Source organism: Camelus bactrianus, chromosome 18, assembly GCF_048773025.1.
Source record: "Camelus bactrianus isolate YW-2024 breed Bactrian camel chromosome 18, ASM4877302v1, whole genome shotgun sequence".
Taxonomy (NCBI): domain Eukaryota; kingdom Metazoa; phylum Chordata; class Mammalia; order Artiodactyla; family Camelidae; genus Camelus; species Camelus bactrianus.
The window spans coordinates 23,555,256-23,567,990 of record NC_133556.1 but is presented as its reverse complement, the minus strand read 5'-3'; the positions used below and the strand labels follow the sequence as shown (position 1 = coordinate 23,567,990).

Here is a 12,735-nt window from a genome sequence, read left to right as displayed (position 1 = left end):
AATGGTCAAGGTGGTACAATCTGAGCAACAAATAAACGATGAAAATACTAGATCAAGATCTAGAGAATAAAATAAACTTCCCTGAGTCCAAAATAAATAAACAAACAAACAGGGGAGCAGGGACAGCTCTTCCTGATAGAATTCCAAGAAAAAATGGAGAAACGAAGAGGGAGACCCATCCCTAGAACTCCACAGTGATCATGGCTGCAGGCAAGATGCACCAATAGATAGGCACTAGGTGAGCAGGCAAAAGTTGGGAGAAAAAAACAGGATTATCATCACCTCAAAGTGTGTTCCCCAAAATATTTATTAATCACAAAGGGGGGAACAGTAACTTTACAGTGCACAAATCCAGCAGACACGCCTTGACCAAGCAATCAGGGTCAACACCACGAACCGCCCTTTCTGCAGCCTTCCTGCCCAAAAGGCGTATCCTCGATCCAATCACAAGAAGAGGTCAGGCAAACCCAAACTGAGAGACATGTGACAGAGTCATAATCAGTGCTCTTTCAAAAAGATCAGGGTTATAAAAGACGAAGAAAGTTACAGACTGTGTAAGACTAAGGAGAAATAACAAGTGAGTGCAATGTGGGATCCTAGACGGAACCAGGAACAGAAAAGGGACTTAGAGGGAAAATGGTTGAAATTCACAAGACTGTACCAATGTTAACTTCCTGGTTCTGACAATCGTATGATTATGTAGATATTAAAATTAGGGTAGCTGGGTGAGGCATACATGGAAATTTTGTACCAGTTTTGCAACTTTTCCGTGGGTGAAAAATTAACACAAAGTTTTTTAAAACTAGGGAAAACAGATCTACTACACTAAGAATGACGGACAAGAATTTAGTCCGATATGAAGAGTGTTTACTGTTCACTGGCTTTATAGAGCTTACTATGGTAGTATTTTTAAGGCATGTGACTTTAAAACTGTAAATGTCTGGATCACTAATAAACAGGGCTTTTCTCACAGCACGCTTTGTGATGTGAACTACCAATGGTCAGCAACATACTGTGAATTACTCTGCAGAAGAAAGACAACAGAGAGGAAAAACAAACAGAGGCACAGCAAGCTAAGGTATTTGAATTTGTACAAGGCAACAAATGTCCCAGTCTTGGAAAAGCCACCTAACTATCATGGTGGCCAAAGAGAGCTCAAAGCCAGCTGACATCCCCCACCTCGGTATTTAAGGGACAGTCTCAGTCAGATCAACCACCAGCTGAAGCCTGACGGCTAACCGTGAACACTGTGAGCAAACGTGATTAGAAGCTCCTCTCCGATTTCAGGGATATCTGGTATCTTGGCCACTTCTGGAGAGATTCACACTTTTGTTTTCCTCCAGGCTCATCCAACTTTCTATTTGTTCCAATGGCCTCACTCACTTTAGGGAAAGAGATCCCAGGGAGCCAGCCCTCCTCCTTCACAGGAGCTCTCTAACTTCCGCTTCACCCCAGCTGAGGCGCCTCCCCTCAGGTGCTCCTGTTTGACAAGTCTGCACCTAGTGGAGAGACAACCACGAACTCCCAGAGCATGGCCTTAAAGCTTCCCTGGTGCCAAGCTCAGCATCTAAGAGACACGATGACTCCTTCTCCCTAGACCAACGACTCAAAGAAAAGAAAGTCTCAGACTCCAGGCAAGTTAGCATCCAAGCAAGCTGTCTGACTTGGATGTGTCATTCACAAAACAACCAGCAGCAAGACCCAGTTTATCTGTGCAAGAGGTGAATGCCTCTTTTCCGAAAGGACTTACAAAACAAAGAAAAATGTCTGTCATGTCTGTCACAAAACCCTCCAGCACATTTACACAAATGCTTTGACACATTTTAAAAATGTATCTATCAAATGTTATTAAGGCTATGAGATATACAGTTCACTTATGCAGAAGAACTCAACACAAATTTTTTTAATCCTCTAGATTCTCCTAATTAAGGAATAAAACACCTCAAACACTGGATTGTTTCTCCTCATCTTCTCTAGTTTGTTATTCTACTTATTGGTTTTGACAGTAATGAACACCAGTTTCATGGAGCCACATAAAGCCATCAAGCTATAATCCTCCTCTGCATTTTGCAAGAAACGCTTTTTGAAAAAATGGTTTGGATATAATTCAGCAAATATGATGTTACACTTAGTGCATTACAACAACCATCTGTCTTTATGAGGTTCTAGCTTCTCCCTCCAGACCAGGTAAACATTCCAAATGTGACCAGATAGTTAATTTGCAACGATAACTAAGGATTTCACCTTAAATATCATATTCAGGAAGTTAGTTAAAAAGTCTGGTACACTTACCGAATTAGCAATGGCATGGATGACTCTAGAAAATCCCACAGCATCATTCAGTTCTTCCTAATTTAAAAACAAAACAAAACAAAACCCTATTGACATGCACATATTCTTTATTTGAGCAGGTTAAAATCAAGACACACACAAAAAAGCACTGACATTTTGTATCGCTTTAGTTTTCTGTGCCAAACAACTGTATCTGAAATGATCTACCCACATATCTCTCTTCTGTTTTAGAAAGTGGAATGAGCAAGTGGCCAGTTATCCATCAGTTAGAAAATAACAGTGCTAGCATTTACCTATCACTTCCCATCATCAGTTGAAACTGCTAAGTCTATCAAGCTGCCTTAAACAAACTTTTAAAAGCTGCCACCTGCTGGTCAAATTCAATACTGCATTAAATGCCGAGGAGACCCATCCAGTTGGCTGGCAAATGGAGCATTCTCTGATTTTTTTTTTAGCTGGTCAAATGCAATTTTATAAAATTTTATAGCACAGCACTGAGACTCATTCTCATTCCATTTCTTCTCTCCTGTTTTCTTCCCAATAGTGCTTAAATAGGCTCAATTTCTCTCCTATCTTGAAACCCCTTCCTTAACTCTTAAGCTCCACACAGCCACTATCCTCTTGTCTCTTCACAGCTAAATTACGTAAAGACCACTCCACTCATGAGATCCAGTTTAACTCCCAGGTACCTGCTAGCCCTCTGCAATCCACCTTCCCCCGCACTGAAACTGCTCACCTCTTTAAACTACTCTCAGTCTAACAAGTGTTGGCAGGGATGTGGAGAAATTGGAACACTTGTGAGGGTGCAGTCACTGTGGAAAACAGTGTGGCAGTCCTTCAAAAAACTAAAAATGGAATTACCATCTGACCCAGCAATTCCAATCCTGGGCACAGACCTCAAAGAACTGAAAGCAAGGACTCAGAGAGATACTTGCACACCCATGTTCAGAGTAGCATTAGTCACAAAAACCAAAAGGCAGAAGTAAAAAAAAAAAAAAAAGGCAGAAGTAACATAAGTGCCCATCAACAGATAAATGGATAAACAAAATGTGGTATATGGGATATTATTCAGCCTTAAAAAGAAAGGAAATCTGACATGCTACAATACAGATGAACCTAAAAGACATTATGAAGAGTGAACTAAGCCAGTAACAAAATGACAAACACCATATGACTCTACTGATACGAGGCACCTGGAGCAGTCAAGATTCAGAGACAGAAAGCAGAATGGTGGTCGCCAGGGGCTGGCGCTGGGGGAACGGGGAGTTACTGTCTAATGGGTACAGAGTTTCCATTCTGCAGGATGAAAAGAGCTCTGGAGATGGCGGTGATGACTGTACAATGTGAATGTATTTAACAGTACAGAACCGTAGACTTAAAAATGGCTAAAATGGTAAAAGTTTATGCTACATATTTTACTGCAATTAAATTTTTTTTAAAATTTTAAATAATATTTTAAAAAGAAAGAAAAGAAGAAAAAAACCTACTCCCAAGGCTAAACCCAACGGCCACATCTCAGTCCTTATCCTACTTCTCTGGAGCATCAGACACGATCAACATCCCCTGCTTCGAACACTCTTCCCTCGGCTGCTGGGTCAACAATAATCTCCTGACACATTTTTCTACTTCTGTGTATCACTTAGACGCCGGCAGTCTTCAGGATCCAACCGTGGGCCCTCTTCCTGTTTCTCACACTAGAGGTGTTCTCATTCAGTCCCAGTCTCTCTGCCAACGACAACCAAGTCCAACCCTCACCCCTCCTCTGCGCTCCAGCGCGACAATCTGCCAACAGGACACCAGTCCTCGGATGTCCCAAACACCTCCAGAACCTCATAAGGTCAAAAGTAAAATATAAGCACTGCAGGTAGACAGCTCTGCTGTGGTGCTGTGGTGCCCTGGTGACCTCGCACATTTGCAAATAGGCTTGAGACATAACTAACCTGCATCTCGGTGGAACACCCAGGAGAGGATGGGAGGCAGAGGCTTGTAAGGAGCTGCTATGAGGCCATCTCCCACCTGCCTCCCTCTCTCTCCTCGGAGGTGAGACAGTTTCTCACCGCCTCCCACGTTCTGATGAGGCACAGGGCTTTCGGCCACACTACCTTTTCAAAATCGTGCTACAGAGTATAAAAGCACTGAGCTTAGAGTCAGCCCCTCAGTAATGGGGTACCCACAACTCACACTGCAGTCACCTGGCCCTTTTTGTTTCACTGTTGCCTTTTTAGGACAAGGACTACACACAGCTGGCACCTCTGGCTGACCTGCCTTCTCTACCTAAGTAATAAACTGTCTAAATCTGACAGTGGCCTATGGTGTCTTTCCTGGCTGAATGAGTCTGATTTGGTCCTGCTTTATGTGTGCTGAGCATCCCCCAATCCTCACCCACACCCACTCCTATCCCCTCCATGGGTATCCCCCTACCAGTGCCACTCTAGCCCCACGTGAGTGGACTGACATCAGTCTACCCAGCTGTTCCAATTTCTGGCTTGAACATCCTCCTTTTTCTCCCTTCCTTTCACCACCCACATCCAATCACAAACTCCTCTGATTCTACCTTCCTAAGTATTTCCATAAATTGCTACTAGCAATCCTGTTCCAGGGCAGCGCCATCTCTCAGCAGGTTACTCGGCAGCTTAACCAGTCTCCACGCCTCCAGTCTGACTCACTCAAATCCATTCTCCAGGTAGCAGCCAGGGTGATGTCCCAACAATGCAAGCATGACCACGTCATCCTCATCTGTCGAATCCTATCTTTTATAAACTTTGTTTTAGGAAAACTAGCAACTGCGCCTGAAGTTAGACACAGTGATGTCAGTTAATGGGCAGGGAAGCTCAGTGACACACAATCTGAATGGTAATCACTCATACCTTCCCCAAGGCTGCTTCACATGAATGAAGACTGGTCAACCATGATGTCAGCCTCACTTTGTTGGCTACATCTGAACACTCAACCCTTAAGTTCCCCTCATTCTCTTCTAGGTTTTGCTACCAATTCAAATCTTCTATGGTAGAAGAGTATCCATTACACCGAATCCAACAGAGGACCTACAACTCTGTTGCCAATTCTCACCCAGAGGAAATGAATGTAACTCCCTCACCTGTTCCTTGGCCTGTTTCTGTTGCTCTCTTCTCTTGCGTTCCTCTTCATCTACTTTGCTGATAACGATATAGCGCTCTTTCTAGAAGACATAAAGCAGATACACAATTTTCTGGAAGCTTCTGCCCTCCCCTCTTCAACAATGCAGATTCTGCTACCATTAGAAGTTACGATTTTTGTCACTGCACAGTCTTTCATGGGCTAAACACACTGAAAGCATTTTCAAATGACACCAGGAGTTGAGTTCATGCTTTACACACCAAAATTCCACCTCTGTGTTTCCAAGACATTTTTCCCGTGGCTTATTTATTAATTCGCTCAACAGATGTCAGTGAAAAGTATCAACAGACTGTGAGAAGACACACCATAATGAACACTAAGATGCTGCATTTGAACTAAATTCCTAAATGGCTGGTTTTATAATACAATTTCTATATACCCTGTAACAATACTGAATCACTGTTGTACACCTGAAACTAAAATAATACTGTAAATCAACTATACCTCAATAAAAAAGTTTCTATATCGTATTTCATTAACTAAGAAAAAAAATCCCGGATTTTCCGATAACTTGTCAGATAACTAGCACCTTCTTTCTCATATATTGCATTTTGTATCAAACACACCACAAAACCTCTTATGTCAAAGTTTGAGATTTATCTTCTGGCAAGATTTTTTAATTTACCTAATCTCTTATTTAATTAGACATCTGACTTAAGAATAAGAATTAAATTCTAAAATTCTGCAAAAGGAATCCACCATCAGCCCACCAGTACCCACAACAGTTTCATACGTGCACCCTGGGAGTACATGATGAGAGCTATGCTTATGCCCCAGATTCTAAAATTTAATTTTACCGGCCCACATAATAGGAAGTGATTATTACATGCATACCATTGCAGCTTCCTGTGATAATAAGAACACGTACTAACATTTGCGTACTTTCAAGTGTACAAAGGATGTTCACTTCTGTTTATCTACTTGATCACTACTTTTTAAAAAGCTGTTGAGATAGTACAGGTCATCAGCACCACGCTCAGGCCCAACATACAAATGAGGAAAACGAGGCTTGAAGGGTGAAACGACTTGCCCAGAGCCACCCAGCTCATATGAAGCAGAGCCAGGAAGTAAGCCCTGATTTCCAACCTATCAATTTTATCAACTGCATTTCACATTTGCATATCGTTGCATGGGGTGTAATGTGTTTAACGCTGGCCTTGGACAATTCTTGGGGTTACCTTTTCAGTTTCTAAAGTCTCAACATGAATGCCTTTGGGATACCTAAAAAGAAAGGAAAAAAATCATGACATCAGTAGATGAGACAATGACAGCTAAAACCCTGAGTGTTTTAAAAGCAATGATACAGCTATAACTTAATTACATAAGTTTTATTAAATAGGAAGTAAGTATTACTCCAAGGAAGACTTTAGAGTAAACTATTCCATAATATTTCAGGTGCTAAATGTTTCCTTACCTCTGCTCTTAAAACACAGGAGTGTATTTGATTTCAAATTAATTTTTTTTACAACTTAGGCATTTTCTGAAATGCCATGCAGCCCATAATACAGTCAGCTCATTACCACAGAGTCAAGTCTTGCTTCTAAATATAACAATGCTTACTTCCTAAGTGAAATCTTGAAAGTCTTTTTAGAAGGTATGGGGCATACACAGGGGAGGTCTGAGAAGAATATCTCTGTTGTAATCTGCATAGTAGTTGGCATCTGCCAAGGAGAGGAGTCTGGAACCCGGATGGAGTACGTTGTAAGGATAACATGAGAGGAAAGGAGCCTGGTCAAACGACAATGGCCCTTTTCCTATTTTGATCAAAGTAAATTCCCAGTGTACATGCCCCTGGCAGATTCTAACGAAAGAAAAAGAACCTCAAACAGAGTCAGATGCAAACATCCATCTGCCCAATCCTCATATTCAATTTGAGGGTTAGAGAGCCACTTGAAAATGCAATGCCACCAATGGAAACACCTTTGGAAAATTTACATACAAAATTTTGGATACTGTTTCAGGGGACTCACAGACCTCCTGAAACCCTCCTGTGATCTAACCTAGATAAAGAATTCACCTTAGTACTTCCCAGATCTTAAAACCAAGTCTTTATCGTATACCTTCAAAGAACAAAAACACTACACATCCAAAAGTTAACAGATAGGCCAAAGTGATAGTTAAAAGAAAAATTTAAAGGCTTTATAGTATCTACTAAGAAGTAATAACAAAGGAAATCAGTGAAGTAGGTATCCAACTTAAGAAATTAGGAGGAAATAATAAAATAAAGCACTGCCCAAGAACACGGTATGGTCAAATCACCAAGAACTGCAGAATGTCAAAAAATGAAATAAGAGAAAAAAAAATTACATTTAGTTTTTAAATCCTGGGTCCCTCACAGAGCTCTCCCATATAATATAAACACTTACTTCCAGCTCAAAGTCTGATAAATTAGTTTTCTTTGGAACCTATAAAAACAAATGAAAAGATATTGATTTGGGCTCTTTAAAAGAAAATTAAACTGATCAAGCACTGGTTAGGAAAGACATTTAATTTTTAAAAGAGACTTCATTAGAAGTAACAAGTAATATGTAAACAAAAACAGGTAGAATGTTTGAGGTGGGAGGATTCCTCACCACTTTCCTTCATCAAAATGTTCTTTATGATTATTATTACACTGCTTTTATAGAAGAGGTAGAAGTTCTTGTCTAACGAAAGTATTACTTCCATGGCTCTATAGAGAGAATTTTAAGTTGACAGATGCATTTAAAACACTTTTGGGAAGCTAATCACAAAGGAAAAGGAAAGCAGGCTGTTTACGTTACTGACTCTTTGAAACATTGATTTTTTTTTTTTTAACTGCAGAGGGAAATTAGAAGGATAAAAGGAGCAGTGACTTCTGCTCTTCAGAAACCTTTATGTATCAAGCACCCCTCGTACAAGTTATGCCACTTGAGCATAACTTAAAGCAAAGTTGCACAACACTTTTCTCCCCACCTCCTCCACCCCCAGGACGGGACAAAGCACTCACTCAGTGTCTCAATATGGTCCCCACTGTGTTAATGCTAAAGTTAGTGCTTAACTCTGGGGAATACACCTAGAATAAGAAGACTTTTTATGAACGTGTTTTTAAAAGACTAATGGGGCACATGCCAGAAATCATCTACCTTTCCAAAAAAAGAAGCTGTGAAAACATTCAGGGCAACTAACCCAGTACATGGCTCTAAATCCAAGTTCTTGTTTTCTTCACTTTGTAACAAATCTTCTATTTTCTCTCTGAGGAATTAAGAGTGGAAACAAGACCATCAATACCATTAAGGAATGAAGTCATCAACCAACAGAATAATTATACTCAGAAGTAATCTAAATATAAGAACAAATGCCAGTGTAATTTTACTAAATCTCATTATAACTTTTTAGCTCAGTAAGACTTAAAAGAAAAAATATTTTGGCATACTCTTTTTGTTGTTGTTGTTAACAAATTAGTGACAATTTCTCAAGGATTCATCAGTACAAGTGATTTACTTTTTTACTTTTCTAGTAAAGCAGTTATACTGATAATGAAACTGAGCAATACCAGGCAATCCTCTAATGGCACATTTGCTTGTCAGAAGCTTCCCCGCAAGAGAAAAAAAATAGATATGCTGCAAACATCTGCATGGGCCTGTGTCATTCCCCTGCCTTCAGGGAAAGTAGACAGGGGCTGTTAGGGCTTTAGTCCACACAGGAGGTCTGCCCACTTGCCAAGATAGCCTCTTGCCTGGTGACACACGGGAAGTCTAAGTACAGTACACAGAACCTGATTTACATCTCCAGTTGTTAGACAGACTCAGATCCGCCACAGTTAAATCCTGCCACTCACAACATGACACCTGTGTGTGCACCTCATGTAAGTGGCACCAGCTACACCTGAGATCCAGATGTCAGTCCTGTCCCAACACACACGACACAATGTGCATTTGGTTTCAGCTTAGGAACTTACACCACTTGGTCAATAAACTTCTTCTGATCCTCAGGAATCGACACGGGACACTTGGACGTGTTTGGAGAAACATATGACAGAGCGCCTGCCCCATTGGACTGTGAACGTTTCTCGTCGTACTGCTCTCGTAACTGTCTTTCTTCTTCCTGGTTTAAGTATGGAATTCCTGAACATAATTTTTTAAAAAGTGCATTAGCAGGAGTTAACTGTTTAACAGAAAAAAATTTTTAAACAAACCGAAGAGTCTGAAAGACTCAGGAAAGACTTATATTTAACTACAGCTCAAAAAAATCAATGGAAAAAGCAAATGATTTTGAAATGTCCTTGTCTGTTCGTTCACTCCATTCACTCATTCTCTCACTGTCCTTTCAGCGCATTTTGGTTTGGCAGTTACACTGTGACAGGCACTGGACCAGGAACAAGGGGGCTCCCAGTGAGAGGCGTCCTGCTCTGCAGTGAAGGGAGCAACCTTAGACAGGATGACCAGAGAAGGCCACCAGGAGGTAGGGCCTGAAGGGAAAGAAGGAATCAGACATCGAGGTGGGGGGGGTGGTGAGAATGTTTCATGCACGGAACAAGCATAAATGCCCAGAGGATGGAAATGGCTTGGATTGTTCCAAAAACAGCAAGGAAGCTGCTGTGACCAGAACTCTGTGAGTAGGAGGACGGCGTAACATCAGGCCAGAGAGGATGGGCCAAGATCACACAAGCCCATACAGGACACGGGAAGAATTCATTTTATTCTAAGAGCAGTGGAATGCCATTAGAAGGTTCTAAGCAAGATCATCACATTATCTGTTCCACGTTTTTCAAAGATCATTTTAAAAGATCATTTTGACTCCTGTGAGATTGAAGTAGGGAGGTCAGCGAGAAGGAAGTATCCACCGCACTTGTCCAGGCAAGGGATTACTGCTTAGATCAGAGGTCAGCACACTTTTTCCTAAAGGGACAAACAGTAAATGTTTCAGGCCTGTGGGTCATAGGGGAAATCTCTGTTGCAACTACTCAACTCCGATCTCTGCAACATGAAAAGAGCCGCGCACGATGGGTAAATGAATGCCCGTGGCTGTGTCCCGATAAAGCTCTACTTGCAAAACAGGCAGCGGGTTGCAGTGTGTGACCGCGGCTTCATCTACAGAGATGGGACAATGATTCCAGAGGTAGGACACTACAACTTGCTGACACACTGGAGGTGAGGGAGACAGGGAAAGGGAAAATCGAAAACGACATCTAATAGATTTAAGTAACTGGGAAAACAGGAGGGCCACTTACTGAAGCGGGGTAAATTAGGCAAAGAACAGATTTGGGGCCCAAGGGATGAAAATCAAGAGCTACCTCCTGGATCTTTTAAATCCCTGAAATATATATATAAAGGAAGAGTTGCAGATATAAGCCCAAAGCTCAGAAGAAAGGTGTTGAGATATAAACTGAGGTACCAATAGGATGTGGGAGGCATTAAAAGCCATGGAACACTTAACAAACCTTGTAGAATGAAAAATAAAATTAGAAAATCACCATTTGTCAGCAATACTATTTGTTTCAAGCAAGAATCATCAATGGATGCTAAGACTAATTGGTGAAAAAGTGACCAACGTGAACACCACCAGTAGCTGCACAATATTAGTGTACTCAATGCCATTGAATTGGGCACTTAGAAATGGCTCAGATGATAAATCATATGTGTATTTTTCCACAATTAAAAAAAAAGTTAACGTCATCAGTAATGGGGCCAATCAACGTCTTGTGCCTCCTGACACGATGCCCTGAGCAGCACACACACTCACGTCGGCAGTTTGCCTGCCTGAAATGAACAGACGCATTTGGACTTGTCCGAGGAAACATCAAAAAAGCCCAAACTCAGGGGCATTCCACAAAATAACTAGCCTCCACTATGCAAAAATGTCAAGGTACTAACATCAAAGACAGACTGAGAAACTGCTCTGGATTTTAAAAGAGCAAAGAGACATGACAGCTAAACGCAATGTGTGTTCCTAGACTGTGTCTGGATGGGGAGTGGGGGATTACTTTTTTTCTTTCACTACAAGTGGCAAAACTTTTATAAGGTTTGTAAATGAGGTAACAGTACCATAGCAACATCAGTTTCCTAATCTGGATGACTGGACTGTGGCTATGTAAGAGAATGCTCTTGTTTTTAGGAAATTCACTCTGAAGTAGTTAGGAATAAAGGAATATCATGTTTGTAACTTACTATAAAATGGTTCAGGAAAAAAAATTATATATATACGTACATAATGAGAGAAAGGATGACAAAACAGAGTATAGTGCTAACATCTGGGGAATCAGAGGGAAGGAATCAGGAATCCTCTATGGTATTTTGTCGTTATTTATGTAAGTCTGAAGTTATTTCAAAATAAAAATTTAATAATAAAAAATAAATAAAACCATGGAATATATAAGACCCACTAAGAAAAATAATATTCAGAAGCTGGTGAGACCAGAAAGAGCCAATCCAGATGCTGAGGAGTCCAGAGAGAGAGGCCGGAGGAAAACCAGGAGGACCATGTGTTCTGGGAGCCAGAGGAGAGCGTCTGGGGAAGGAGGGAGTAACCAACTGGGTCAAATTTGCCAAAAGGTGGGGCGCAATGAGGACAAAGAAGGATCCACAAGTCTGAGGTCACGGCAGGCACAGGCGGCATGCCAACCAGCGACATTTGTGGAGGGGTGCAGAGGGAAGGCCGGCTGGGGAGGGAGAAGGAAAAACTGGAGGGGAAGTGGCAGGAATGGCGAGAGCACACACCTTACTCCAGATGCTTTGCTCCGAGTGGGAGCATCACAAGCCAGAAGGAGAACGGGGACATGGAATCAAGTGAGGAGGTTTGGTTTTGCTTTGGTTGGAGTTATTTCATGCCACAGGTATTCCTGCAGGTGTGCTAAACTGTCACACGCCACCAGTTCCTTTGGCGGTTGGGTGAAATCTACAGACCCTTCTTCAGAATACTGTTCTCAAGCGCATGAGATAAAATATGCAAGATTATAAAGGAAGGTAATTATATTAAAATCGTTCCCAAAATGTTCATTTTTAAATCTGTGATGTAGTAATACAGGATGTCAGCTTCCTGGTCAACACGTTAAATAACAAGACCGAATGGCAGGTGAAATGCCAACGACAATTTCAAAGCACTGATGAAAGTAAACAATACTCAAGACATCTACAACTAAACGCCATTTCAAGATAGCCTGGGGTTTCACTGATGACAAACTCCCAGCTACTGATAATACTGCCGGGTTGTTGCCTACATTCCTAACAGAAGAAATAAGCAAATTCAGTTCAAGGTTAGGGAAATATAGCTGAGAATTCCACATCACCCTCCCCAAGCTCACAGACTCCCGTATTCTACCTATGGCAG

The 12,735-nt window shown here is 41.4% G+C and overlaps 1 protein-coding gene across 6 annotated transcripts in view; it reads right to left on the bottom strand.

Annotated features, from left to right (window-relative positions):
• The window catches only part of PARN (poly(A)-specific ribonuclease), a 148,587-nt gene that overhangs the window by 121,396 nt on the left and 14,456 nt on the right, over nucleotides 1-12,735 (bottom strand). For all 6 annotated transcript variants that reach the window (XM_010961112.3, XM_045521250.2, XM_010961111.2 and 3 more), the window contains 6 exons: nucleotides 9,368-9,533; nucleotides 8,596-8,661; nucleotides 7,815-7,853; nucleotides 6,627-6,669; nucleotides 5,390-5,470; nucleotides 2,293-2,349 (listed from right to left, as the gene is read on the bottom strand). In XM_010961112.3, coding sequence (XP_010959414.1) covers nucleotides 2,293-2,349; nucleotides 5,390-5,470; nucleotides 6,627-6,669; nucleotides 7,815-7,853; nucleotides 8,596-8,661; nucleotides 9,368-9,533 — 452 coding nt within the window. The remainder of the gene's footprint in view (nucleotides 1-2,292; nucleotides 2,350-5,389; nucleotides 5,471-6,626; nucleotides 6,670-7,814; nucleotides 7,854-8,595; nucleotides 8,662-9,367; nucleotides 9,534-12,735) is intronic.